This window comes from Gouania willdenowi, chromosome 13, assembly GCF_900634775.1.
Source record: "Gouania willdenowi chromosome 13, fGouWil2.1, whole genome shotgun sequence".
NCBI classification, from domain to species: domain Eukaryota; kingdom Metazoa; phylum Chordata; class Actinopteri; order Blenniiformes; family Gobiesocidae; genus Gouania; species Gouania willdenowi.
Window position 1 is genome coordinate 38,791,414 of NC_041056.1, and position 12,393 is coordinate 38,803,806.

Consider the following 12,393-nt stretch of genomic DNA (forward strand, 5'->3'; position numbering starts at 1 on the left):
GGAGAGATTTATGGGGTCCATCCATAAAGTCAGTAAAATGATGGTCCATTGTTCTATGAATCTGTGATAACCACATTTATTTATTTACCTGAATAATATTCACTGTTATCTGGGAAATGTAGTATTATTTGTGCCATACTATATAGTCATCTTAAAGATGTAAATCCTTGTTTTAATCTGAAATTAAAAAAAGGGTTAAAAGTGGCCAAAAATAGTGGAAAAGGTGGTGAAATTGGATTTAAAAATCACATAAATTGGCAAAAAGTTGCAAATTACAGTGGCCAAAAATGGACAGAAAAATGGTAAAAAGGGTTAATATCAGAACAATTAGTGTAAACTGGCAACTAATGGGCATGACAGATCGTGAATGCAGTTAAATTAACAAAAAATAGGCATGATATATAAAGAGGTTAAATGTGACAGTAATGGGTCAACATATGCAACAATAGGTGAGAAAAGTAGTGGAAAGGGTTTAAAAGTCCCGAAAATGTCTTGAAAGTAAAAAAAAGATGCTGAAAGCATTGAAATGTGATGGAGAAGTGACAGAAATGGGAGAAATGTAGCAAAAACGCATTAAAAGGAGCAAAAATATGATGAAAAAGTGATGAAAATAGGTAAACAAAAAATATGGCAAGTTTGGTGTAGTGGCAGAAAAAGGGTAAAAATAAACAAAAATAGGCTCAGAGTTTCTGGAAGGCATCTGGCGACTTCCTCCCAGTGTCTTGCGACCCCAAATGGGGTCCTGAGCCCGAGGTTGAGAACCCTTTCTTTAACAAAACCTGAACGAATGACGTAATAAAATGTGTTTTAAAAAAGAAAAGAAGAAGTTGTTCATCTTTCATGTTTTGTTTTTGGAGTGGAGACGTTCTGACATTTCCTGACACACCGTCTGTGAACTCAGCCATTTGTCCCGTTTTATGACTAATAGTTGAACAGTTCCACTCTGACACCTTCTCGCCTGTCTATTATAACACCCACACTGTTCATCACTGCTTTCTCATCTCTCAGATAAAGCATCAAATTATAGCACATGGAATCATAGAATATTGTTGTAATAATATGTCACTTTAAGTGAATTATTAGATTACAGTGAGAAACCTGACTGACTGTTTGCTGTTAATGTTTTTGTCCTAATGAAAGTCTACCAGGCTTGTTTATTTCCCCACAACATAAATCCGGTTTATTCACCAAACATCACCAATGCAAAAAATGATTTATGGGTAATCTGCATCTATAGAGGAAGCTGTAAACTATGAAGCTCATTAAAGCTCATTAAAGAGACAGTTACAGTATTTTTGATCAGATAAACACATTGGCCCTCATTTATCAACCTTGCATGAACGCAGGTGCATATTTGAGTTAGGGCTGCACAATTATGGCCAAAATTATTATCACGATCATTTGACCAATATATTTTAATCATGACTATTTGTCCTCTTAGGAAAAAAATCTGTATTTTTATTTAACTACTTTTGAACAAACAATATGTGAACAGTTTGGAGTGCAAAAGAAAAGCTTTAAATAGGAATAATTATAAATACTTTTATAATTATAAAAACATTTACTATGGGCGAACTATAAATAGACACAAATTTTATATTTTGATGGCACTTCGAGATGATTACTGTTGTAATTTGCGCTATAGACCCTTTCGACTGACGTCACAGCACGTTGACTCAGCGTCATCTTGGAAGATGACGGCCCTATACGGATGCACCTGTGTCGGTGTGTTTACTTAAATAACAGTGTTATTTTTTTTAATTTATTGCAGAGTCGGCGCCAGGCAGCATTAACTGGAGGGTCATTAAGAAAACTGCGGGGGGCACAAAAACCCTCCGTTCTGAGTAGCATCTTTTGTTGCAAAAGTGTCAAATGGTAGAAGTTCTAACACCTATTGTTCCTCACACCAGCCTCACAGTTAATAGCCAGTCACCAGTTTATTTGGATACTGTTTGGATTGTAACACGTGAAACAAAACTACAGTGTGAGCAGATTCATACTGAAACATCCACAGACTGAATGAAAACATGAGCAGGACCAGAAAACTGCTGAAATAACTCCTAAACGGTCCTATTGTGTGAGGAAACCTGGTCCAGGACCTGGGGAGGGAAACCAGGTGCAGCGGACTTCAGTTCTCGCTCTAATTTATCCATAAATATCACACAAACAGAAGAAGTTAAAAAAAATAAATAAAAAAACAAAAACGCCGTTTATCTGGTTTTTGTTTTGGTTTTAAATCAGAAAAACAAAATAACCACTGTTTATTTGTTATTTTGATTTGGTTTTAAAATGGAATAACCAAAGAATGAAGGGTACACGAATTCTTAATGCTATTTAAACACAGCCATAAAAATAAAGCTAACTCGCTAACATACCTTATGAAGTGGTCGCTACAGCATCAGCAGACTCTGCTCCTCCCGACCACAGACGTAGGTTTAAAATCCACTTTATACGCCATTGTTCTGTGAGCTTTTTTCATTTCTCACCTTAGTGAACGACAAACTTCGGTACTCTATAAAATCTATTTTCCTTTTCTCGGTTAGAACAACTGGAGCATTTTGATGATTTCAGATGACTCATTTCTGAAGCTTCCTGCTCTCCATCTGAATTTAGCGCTCTCGCTTTGTCGCGATGCAGCAATGTGAGTGACGTCACGTGAATCAACAGAGCAGGCCATAGACATATACACACTGATCCTAACAACAGCTCTAGAGTACGTTCAATAGCACAAACGTTAAAAATTTCAGCACAGTATATTATACTGTATCTATGGAGCAGACTCCATCCTCTGTCAGTGAATGGACACAGTCAGTTAATAGCCAATCAGATATCTTTGATTAATAAAAAAAAACTCCCCTGTAAAGGCCGGGAAGGGTGTGTGTGTGTGTGTGGGGGGGGTCAGCTGGGGGGCACTGCCCGTGAATGCCCCCCATGACGCCGACACTGATTTATTGAAAGCTGCCCATGTGCTTAACGATTGTCAAAGGTCGTCTGCGTTTGGTCTCAATATGTCGGAGGCCATTGATTAAGTTGACACTTTACCAGAAGCTGAGATGTACAAGGAGAAACTGGTTCTGATCGGTGGGAATGACCCCTACAATGTTCCTGTTGATAAATAGATTGAAGATGTCTTATTTCCTGGGAGTGACTTATCCTGACATTGTGAACCACCTCGTCTTTACATCTAGCTCATACACAATGGACCACATGAAAAGTTTGAAAAGACTGGAAGCTTAAAACCAGTGTGTTTGTGGCTGGACATGTGAAGTAGCGGTTTTTATTCATAATAGACTCCATGTGGTTAAATCTGGCTAATTTTAGATAATTCATCCGTAATATGAGTGTGCAATGCTGCTTTTTCAGAATCTGAGCCATTTTATTGATGTCATATATTTGTGAAAAATAGATCTGCACAATTGGATCAATGCAAATAAAACAAATTTCATTTCCCAAGCTTTCAGTCAAATGGCCCCTAAAGCCATATCAGCCTGTCATTGCTCCATCTCATTAGATCTGTGAAGCTAAGCAGGTCTGGGTCTGGTTAGTCGTTGGATGTGAGACCACTGAGACTTCCAGGTGCCACAGTGGTATCTGTCATTGTGTCCTTGGGCAAGGCATTTCACCCACATTACCTAGTATGAATGTAGTGTGTGAGTGAGTGTTGGTGGTGGTCGGAGGGGCCGATGGCGCACTATGGCAGCCTCGCTTCCGTCAGTCTGCCCCAGGGAAGCTGTGGCTAGAATAGTAGTTTACCACCACTAAGTGTGGAGTGAAAGAATAATGCCTTAATTCTGTAAAGCACTTTGAGTGTCTATGATAAAGCGCTATATAAAATCCAATGTATTATTATCAGGGGAACAAACAACATGGCTACAATTACCAAGCTGATTCAAACACAGCTGTGGGCTCTCTGCTTTGCTGTATACAGTGTATGGTTCCACAAACGTGGGTACAGAGATGAACCTGTAGCAACTATTATGAAATGGAATCTCAACTAAAGCTAACTATGCTAAGCTAACACACTGACACACAGACTGGGCTAAGAGCTAATGCTAACCACTCCATATAAGGAATAATAACCAAGTAAAAAAAGAGAGTCATCAATTTGCTTATGGTCAGATTTAACACTTGTATGGAAGAATAAAAACTAAACATGTTACACGTGCGAAAGAAATGTTAGCATAAATAATAATGTCACTATTAATCCATCCCAATCTGTGAAAGGCAATATTTTTTAATTATATTTCACGTGTTCACAGACAAAGCTGGTCCCATTATACTAATGTAACTATTGTGATTATTACACCTAAATATACTGATTGATTAAATCATCAGCTTGATCTGGTTTAATTATAAGAAATCAGAGAGTTATTTATAAACCATAACTTTGTTTAACTCATTTTCAGAAAAAATGAAACAAGATTCATCAACAGTAAAAACACTAATGAAGTTATTTGTGCTTTTCATGTGGTTCTTTTTTTTTTTTTTTTGAAAATAATTTTATTTCAAATCAGGAAATAAATGAATTACATACAATAACACTAATACAGTGACCCACATGCACAAATATATTCCCTAAAATTTCAGCTCATGAACGCTTCCTGAGTCAGCAGTTATTGTAGCCTTTTTAAATGTGTCTAGTGTTGATGTATTCACATTTATTTGTGTTTGTAAAGAACCTGTTTACACTAAGTTGTGAATTTTTTTTTTTTTTAAATAGTTTTTATCGTTATCGTGATAAATACCAGAAATTGTCGGGATATTTTTTTTGTCATTATCGCCCATCCCTACTTGACGTGAGATCTGATCATAGCGTACGCTCACTTCAGAAATGATAAATAACAAAGCTTGCGTAAATTTGTTCAAACGCACATCGTACGCTAAGAACTGAACGTACGAATGGTTGATAAATGAGGGCCATCATGTAGGCCCCACAGATCAATAAGGGCAACATCATTTGCTCACAAACAAATGTCAAAGGTTGACAGTGTTGGAAAAGTATGATGCATTGCATTGTGGGGTGTGGAGTACCTGTGGATGAACCTGTGTAACACTCCGTGTCATTGAGGTTAGCTTGTAAAGCTAACGGTTGTCCTGGTAGAGGTTGCACAGCTCGTGCTACAGCAATGGTTCCACCCTAAAAATCGATGGAATTTCACACTTACTGCGACACTTGGCACAACGCCCCTTGTTGTACTCCAGCAGATCCAGATTACGCGTCGCAGAGATGGATTTCCTTTGCCCGCTTTCCCTCAGCCGAGCCGCTTCCTCTTTGGCGTACACCCCGAGCTCCTGGGTGTAGCGGCCATACATCTGCAAACAACAAGTCAACACATGCGTAAGGCACGGCTTGGTAGTAAAGGGACAGGAACTTTACATTGAAGAACCTTTTTTTGTGTGTGCAGTGATTGAGCAGATAATGGAACATTTGAGGGAATATTAGAGAGGTAGTGGTGGGATGTTAATACAAGAGCTGTATCAGTTATAGTTCAAGTAGCTGAGGAAGTCATTATTTTGTATTTGTTTGCTTATAAACTACAATTCTTTATTTTCATATTGTGTGTTCTTTATGCTTTGTCAGAAAAGTGTAGCCACACAGTGTCCCAGAGGCTAATGCAGTCTCATACACAGTTGTCAGAAGTGTTTCTTTAATGTTAACAATGGCCCCAAAAACACCCCAAGGACATTTCTGACACGCTTATAACATGTACAGTTTGACGCTCCAGTTGTGTTCATTTCTTAATATTAGATTATATTATCAATTTAAGATTCTTGTCAACATCACAGATTTTGAACCATTATTTGATATTTATGGCCCTAAGCCTCATCTTGATCTGAGCATGCATAATATTCATTCGGGGCGCATTTGGGATGTTGAAAATCATGGAATTTAAAGGATACAGTAGCTCACTTAGCAGTGCTGAAATCTTCCTAATTTTTGTTTAAAATGGGGTTGAATGATGACAGCCATCACACACTGCGCTACAACTCAATGGTACCTAATGTCATTCATTGGCTTTTTAAAAATTCACTATAGAAAGTTGTTCTCAGGTTTCCATGGATACGGATGATGATAATGGAGGGGAAAAGAAAAGGAAAAGTGCTGAAAATCATTAACGAAAACTGCATTACAAAAAAACTAGCAGAACTAGAAAGCTAGCATTTTTCTGCTTTATTAAGCAATACACACTTGATATTTCCGTGGGTGAAATCTTTCATGAAAATAATATGTTAAAAAGTATCGGACCCAGAAATTTTGCCCAATATATAACAAATAATTTGATTAAAAAAAATAAATAAATATATATACAGTATATATATACACACAATTACACAATTCAGTGATACTTTTAGTGTTCCTGGTCAAACGATGATTTAATTTGTGTGCAAATACAATTTTAAAATACAATTTCTCGACCACACTCTGCATCCCACAAACTGCTGTTGGAATTAATTCTAAACAAAATCAAAAATTCCAATGTAGGCTTTGAAATCTGTGTGGGTTATCTACTTCTGTTTGTCTTTGGTAGACATGTTCACAGCTATAGCGTCAATGGAACAGTGCAAAGCACAATGTGATGTCATCAATCCAGATTAATCCTGATCACATTTAAAGCTGAGCTGGAAATGTAAAAATTAACTGTATTTTTCAAAGACAAAAAAAATACACAAGGGACACAAAAAATAACAAAAATAAAAAACACACAAAATATATGTATACCCATAGAGCTAGAACAGCCACAGGTAGGATCGAGTCCCGTCTGGGCCTGCCTTGATCCAAACTTTTACAACATATTTGAGAATTGTTTTATAATCTTGAATCTAATATGAAACAGCTGTCATGTGGTTGTCGCTGTCATTATTAGTTTTTTTTCTTTTTCTTAAAAATAAATGAATGAATAAATATAAAAAATGCTGACTATAAAATTAATGAATAAAATGCATGAATACGATTTTAATAATTGTAAACATATGTGCAAATATCAAAACTATTTTACAGTATATCAACAAATAAATAAACAGCTATTTATAAACTAAAATATTGACAATACAAAAAGAAAAGGCAAACAATACAAGTACAGTATTATATATATATTTTGTTATTTATTTATTTTGTTATACCTTTATCTACAGTACAGTGACTTTATCTTATTAATTTAACTTAAAAAAAATGCGGTACTAGATTAATTTGAAAGTGTTAATTCAGCATGAATGAGTTTATAAGTATTTTTTTAACACGTACCTTTGTTGATGTCAACAACCTTTGCAATAAAACTTGGTAAACTGGGAAAGTCTACGAAGCTCTGTGATTGATAAACACCTAGCAACAACAGTGTTTCCTTAACTCTGCGGAAGGAGCGAAACAGCGCCCCCAACTTGACACTGGTGTCCAAAAAGTGTACTGCATCCGTACTGTAAAGAATTACCATTGAGAATGAATGGGGAAAGTTAACAGAGTTAGTTAGTTAGTGAAAATCAGTCTGTGTGCTGCCGTACAACACACTGACTGGGTTAAGAGCTAAAGCTCCATATAAGGAATAGACCAAGTAAAAAATAGACAGATTACTGTTTATGGTCAGATTTAACACTTGTATGGAAGGATAAAAGCCAACATGTCACACCTCGTGAGAAATAAAACTTACCATAAACTAACGTCACTATTCAGCCATCCGAACTTGTGAAACAATATTTATTCATTACATTTCACGTGTTCACAGGACAAAGCTGGTCCCATTAGACAGTACAGCTAATGTAACTATTGTGATTATTACACCAAAATATCATGAAGTATTAAATCATCAACTTGATCCGGTTTAATTATAGGAAATCAGAGAGATAATATATCAACTATAACTTTAAGTAACTCATTATCAGATATTAAATAAACAAGATTCAGCTGCAGTAAAAGGAAATAAATGACATAGAACAACACTAATAGTGACCCACATGCACAAATATAAAATATCAGCCCATGAGCTCTTTGAGTCAGCAGTTATTACAGCCTTTTTTAATGTGTCTTGTTGATGTATTCAAATGTATTTGTGTTTGTAAGGGACCTGTTCGTAGTTTAAGTAGGGAATTGTTTTATTTATTTATTGTTTTTATTTATCGTAAGTTTTATTGTCATCGTGATGAATACCAGAAATTATCGGGATGATTTTTTTTAGACTACATATCGCCCATCCCTGCATGGGATGGTAGAAATAATATCAACAGCCTTTCATTATGTGGAGTTATAGCCTGGTTAGCCTGGAATACACTGGTTAGGTTCTGAGAGGGTCTAATGTGGGAGTAGGAGAGGAATGTCCACAAACTATTTGAAACTGGAGGAAAAACCAGGAGGAAAAGAGAGATTTGGGGTTTTTAATGTTGAATGCCAACCGCTGCTCAACCCAAGATGGATGTGTGCATTGCAGCCTTGGCCACATTCATGATGGCCAAGCCCAGGTTTAATTAACTAAAGAAGCTTCAAAAGCAAAAGAAATGCACAAACACCCAAACACGGAGCGCAGAAATAGGCCCTTAGATCAATCCTCTAACATTTGCATGTGGCCACAGGAAGTAAACAAACATCCATTTAGTACAAAGGAGTTACTGCTCAAAGCCCATCATTATGTGGAGCACTGGCAGAAGCAGGCACTGCCTGAGGTAATGGATCCCAGATAAATGTGTCGCCCACAAATCATTGTCCTGGAAGTCAGAGCCGAGGAGCGAGAAACACTCCCAACTCAAATACTGTGAAGGGATTTCTTTAATTGTTCCACGTCATCACATGCATTAGGTTTAGGTGAAGAGCTTCAGACACATTTAGTCTAGGATATTCTGAAAAACCTTTACAATCAAATTGTTAAAATGATCTTCTATGGTTTTTTTTTTTTTTTATAAGCAGAACATCAATGATAGCAGTTGTCTTTTTAAATGGTTTGTCATCTGGTATTCTTCTAAAAATACCAGAAAACTCAGTTACTCCAATACCACACATGGAGGCATTTACAGCCAGTTTCTAAAAACCAAAAATCAAGATCAAAATTTCACATTTTAAGGAAAACAAAACATCAGAAATCCATGAATATTTAAACTGAATCTATAATCCCTGTTGCTCTAGGCAATGGGGAGGGTTCAGGGAAGACAGCCGACATATGAACAACCAACCCAGTCTCACCCCAAAGTGTAGAATGACTACGCTTGTCCACTGTAAACATCCTACACATACACTTATGAGCGCGTAGAAATATTACGCATCATTTTCCTAGTGTTTTCTATAGGGCATACATTAGGTCACGTGACCACCTTATCATCTCATTTGTAAAAGGGAAAACATGGCAGGCATTTGTTAAATTTTCACCGGAAACTGCTACATATTAAGAGAGCCTGTGACTTCAGCTTCATTTTGATGACATTTCTACTGAGAAATGTCATCATGCTTTATCCTGTTGCTATGGTGTTGCTAAGGATGCTTAGAACGCACTGGAAGTGATGTTGAATTACAGACCGTGTTTAGTATTTAAAACCATAATGATAGAGTGAAATATGTATCTATAACTATCATTATTATTACTTATATTCATTTACATTTGAATATATTTCCACACCTCAAGGCTAAAGTGTAGTTTAAGATTGTTTGAAACCCTGTAATGATGTAACAATGTAAATAAAGTTTGTGTTGTTTAAAAAAAATAGTCAAAAAACAATGATTATTTTTAGATTAATAATGTGAGGGAAATAAAATAAACTATAATTTAAAAGTAATTTCACCTGTTTGTGTTACAAATTCTTGGATTCAAGTTTTGTTTTTTTTTTGTCATGTGCATAAACATGCACATAATGAAATAACGTTTTTAAAATATATATATATTTTTTTTTTAAAGCAGGCCAAATTTGACAGTAAATGGGAAAAACAATATTAGATTTAGAACAAGTACCAAAAATAGCTTTGACCTTTTAAAGTCATTTCTATGAACCCAAATAAAAGCACGACAGTAGCTACTCTTGTCCTTAAACTTAAAGAAATCTCTCTAACAGGGCTGTTGATACAGAGTACTGAACAGGTCGCTCGCTGCTCCAACAAAGCTACAGTAAGTCTGATGGTGTCATTATGCCGCTCTGCAGAGGGCTTTGTAACAAACATCTCTTTGTGTTGGAGCAGGATTTACAGTCCTCCTTTACTCCTCTAAAGGCTCAATGAAATGTGTTAAAGGTGTGAATTAAAGTGGGATTATTTGTACAAAAGCATTCATTAAAGTTTGGATTCAGTTTGACTTTTAATTTGAAAAACGTCTCTGAATACCGTGGTTTGCTCTTACTACAGTTTGGTCTTGGTTGATTGGTTGGTTTTTGTGTTCTTTCATGTGTTATTCTTAGAAGTTTGACAAAAGCTCCAGAAGCAGCAGGGACGTTAAACTATTCTCAAAGTGAATAACAAACCGCTGAGGGAGGAGAAATAGTTTTGTGACGGAAAAGAGTTTACAGTAAATAATGCTTTTCCGATCCCCCAGTAGGGGAACCCCGGGCTGGGGGTGCTACCAGGGAGTTTTGTATGCCTGTGCCACGCTGCCATGCCAACCCCCCAGGACCTCTCTCACACTGTGCCAGAGCTGGACAAACAGATGGAAGAAAAGGCTACGATGGATGGATGAATTAGAGAAATGTAAGAGGCAGGAAAGGCAGGGGTACAGGGATGGACAGACTGAACAGGAAGGTAAAGGACGGAGAGAGAGAGAGAGCGCGCTAACAACTTTGGCTCAGTGCACAACCTCCACTTGAGCATGTGATTTGAATTTAGATCTTTGATGTGCAGTTAGGATGAGGGCAAAGTTTGGAGAGCAGAGGAATGGCTGATAATTATTGATCAGAGCTTCAGGTGATACTGCAGTTTGTTATTGAATCATTTTAAACAGGAAATTCAAAGTATTAGGACCAATAAGGGACATAAAATCTAGGCTTGACTTAATGGTGCCTATAAGTTCTCTTTAGGTGAGTTTCCATTACAAGATCTAAACAGCGCACTAAAAGTTGGTAATGGAAACACCTGAAATTAAAAAAAGCTCAAATATGACAAAAAAAATGTACGTTTTCATGAGGAGGTTTTTCAGTACACCTGTGCAACAATCATGCTGTCTAATCAGCATCTTGATATGCCACACCAGTGAGGTTGGATGGATTATCTCTGCAAAGGAGAAGTGCTCACTAACACACATTTAGACACATTTGTGAATAATATTTGTGAGAAACAGGTCTTTTGTGTACAGTATATAGAAAATGTTTTAGATCTTTGAGTTCAGCTCGTGAAAAATGGGAGCAAAAACAAAAGTATCGCGTTTATATTTTGTTTCAGTGAACTTCAGACATTTCAATGTTTAAATGTATTGCAGAAGCTCAATGGAAAAATGTTTCCTGCAATTACACGTCACACGACCACTTCTCTCTGAGAAACCATGGCGCAATACGTGTGGACAGAAGAGGAGACCAAGACATTTAGTATTATACTTAAAAATAAAAATTATTACTGCCACATTAGACTGTAAACCAGAATTTAAAACAGCAAAAGGAGTTTGACTTGGCAGCTAGTGCAAAACACAAACCAGAAACAATAATAATAATGATAATAAATATAAAGAATATGGGACAAATGAAAGAAAGGATAAATACAGACAGTACATATATACAAGCGCTGCAGATAAAATTGTCTTTTTGGAGGTAGTAATGGGGGAATGCAGTGTGTTATAAAAAGTTTTGAACGTCCATCTTCCAGCAGTGAAGTATCTCCAAAACAACCTTTAATAGAAACTCGTTCAAAAAGCAATTATACTTTGTCGAATTTTTAGAAATATCGCTTTTTTTTTTTTGTGAAAAAATGCAATGAAACAGTTTTTGATCAGCTTCAACAGCCCCAGGATTCATTTCCCCAGAAAGTCTGCATTGTTTAGCATTATGTGAACAACTGTACTCCATTGGTTAATCATAGATGATGGATGTGGACACTGCTTTGCAGCCAGATGGGGTCTTGGCATGGTTGCAAAGAACCGCACACATAATAATAACTTCCAGGCCTTGAATTGTAACTTGGGGGTCCACAATTCAAAAGATTATCCATGTGATATGATTACAAATGTGTATGACTACACACAGGGTCAAATGCACCAATAAAATCAACATCCTTTACAATCTATTACTGTGAAGTGCCATGACTCTCTCTATGGGTATAAAAAAAGTAACGACCTTTTTTTTTTCCCAAATAACTGCAGATATTAAGTTTATTGTTAATACATTAAACAAGTTCATGTGCAAGACTACATACATACATATACAACAATAGCACAGGTACTCTGTAAGTTTATTTCTACTATGATGATCTGAAATATTTAAAGCTGATATCCGGAATTTCTGAGAAAC

General features: G+C 36.4%; 1 protein-coding gene across 2 annotated transcripts in view; it reads right to left on the bottom strand.

Annotated features, from left to right (window-relative positions):
- clcn2c (chloride channel 2c) overlaps positions 1-12,393 on the bottom strand; it is a 203,909-nt gene that overhangs the window by 140,777 nt on the left and 50,739 nt on the right. For both annotated transcript variants that reach the window (XM_028464291.1, XM_028464289.1), the window contains exon 2: positions 5,166-5,313. In XM_028464291.1, the coding sequence (XP_028320092.1) occupies positions 5,166-5,313 (148 nt within the window). The remainder of the gene's footprint in view (positions 1-5,165; positions 5,314-12,393) is intronic.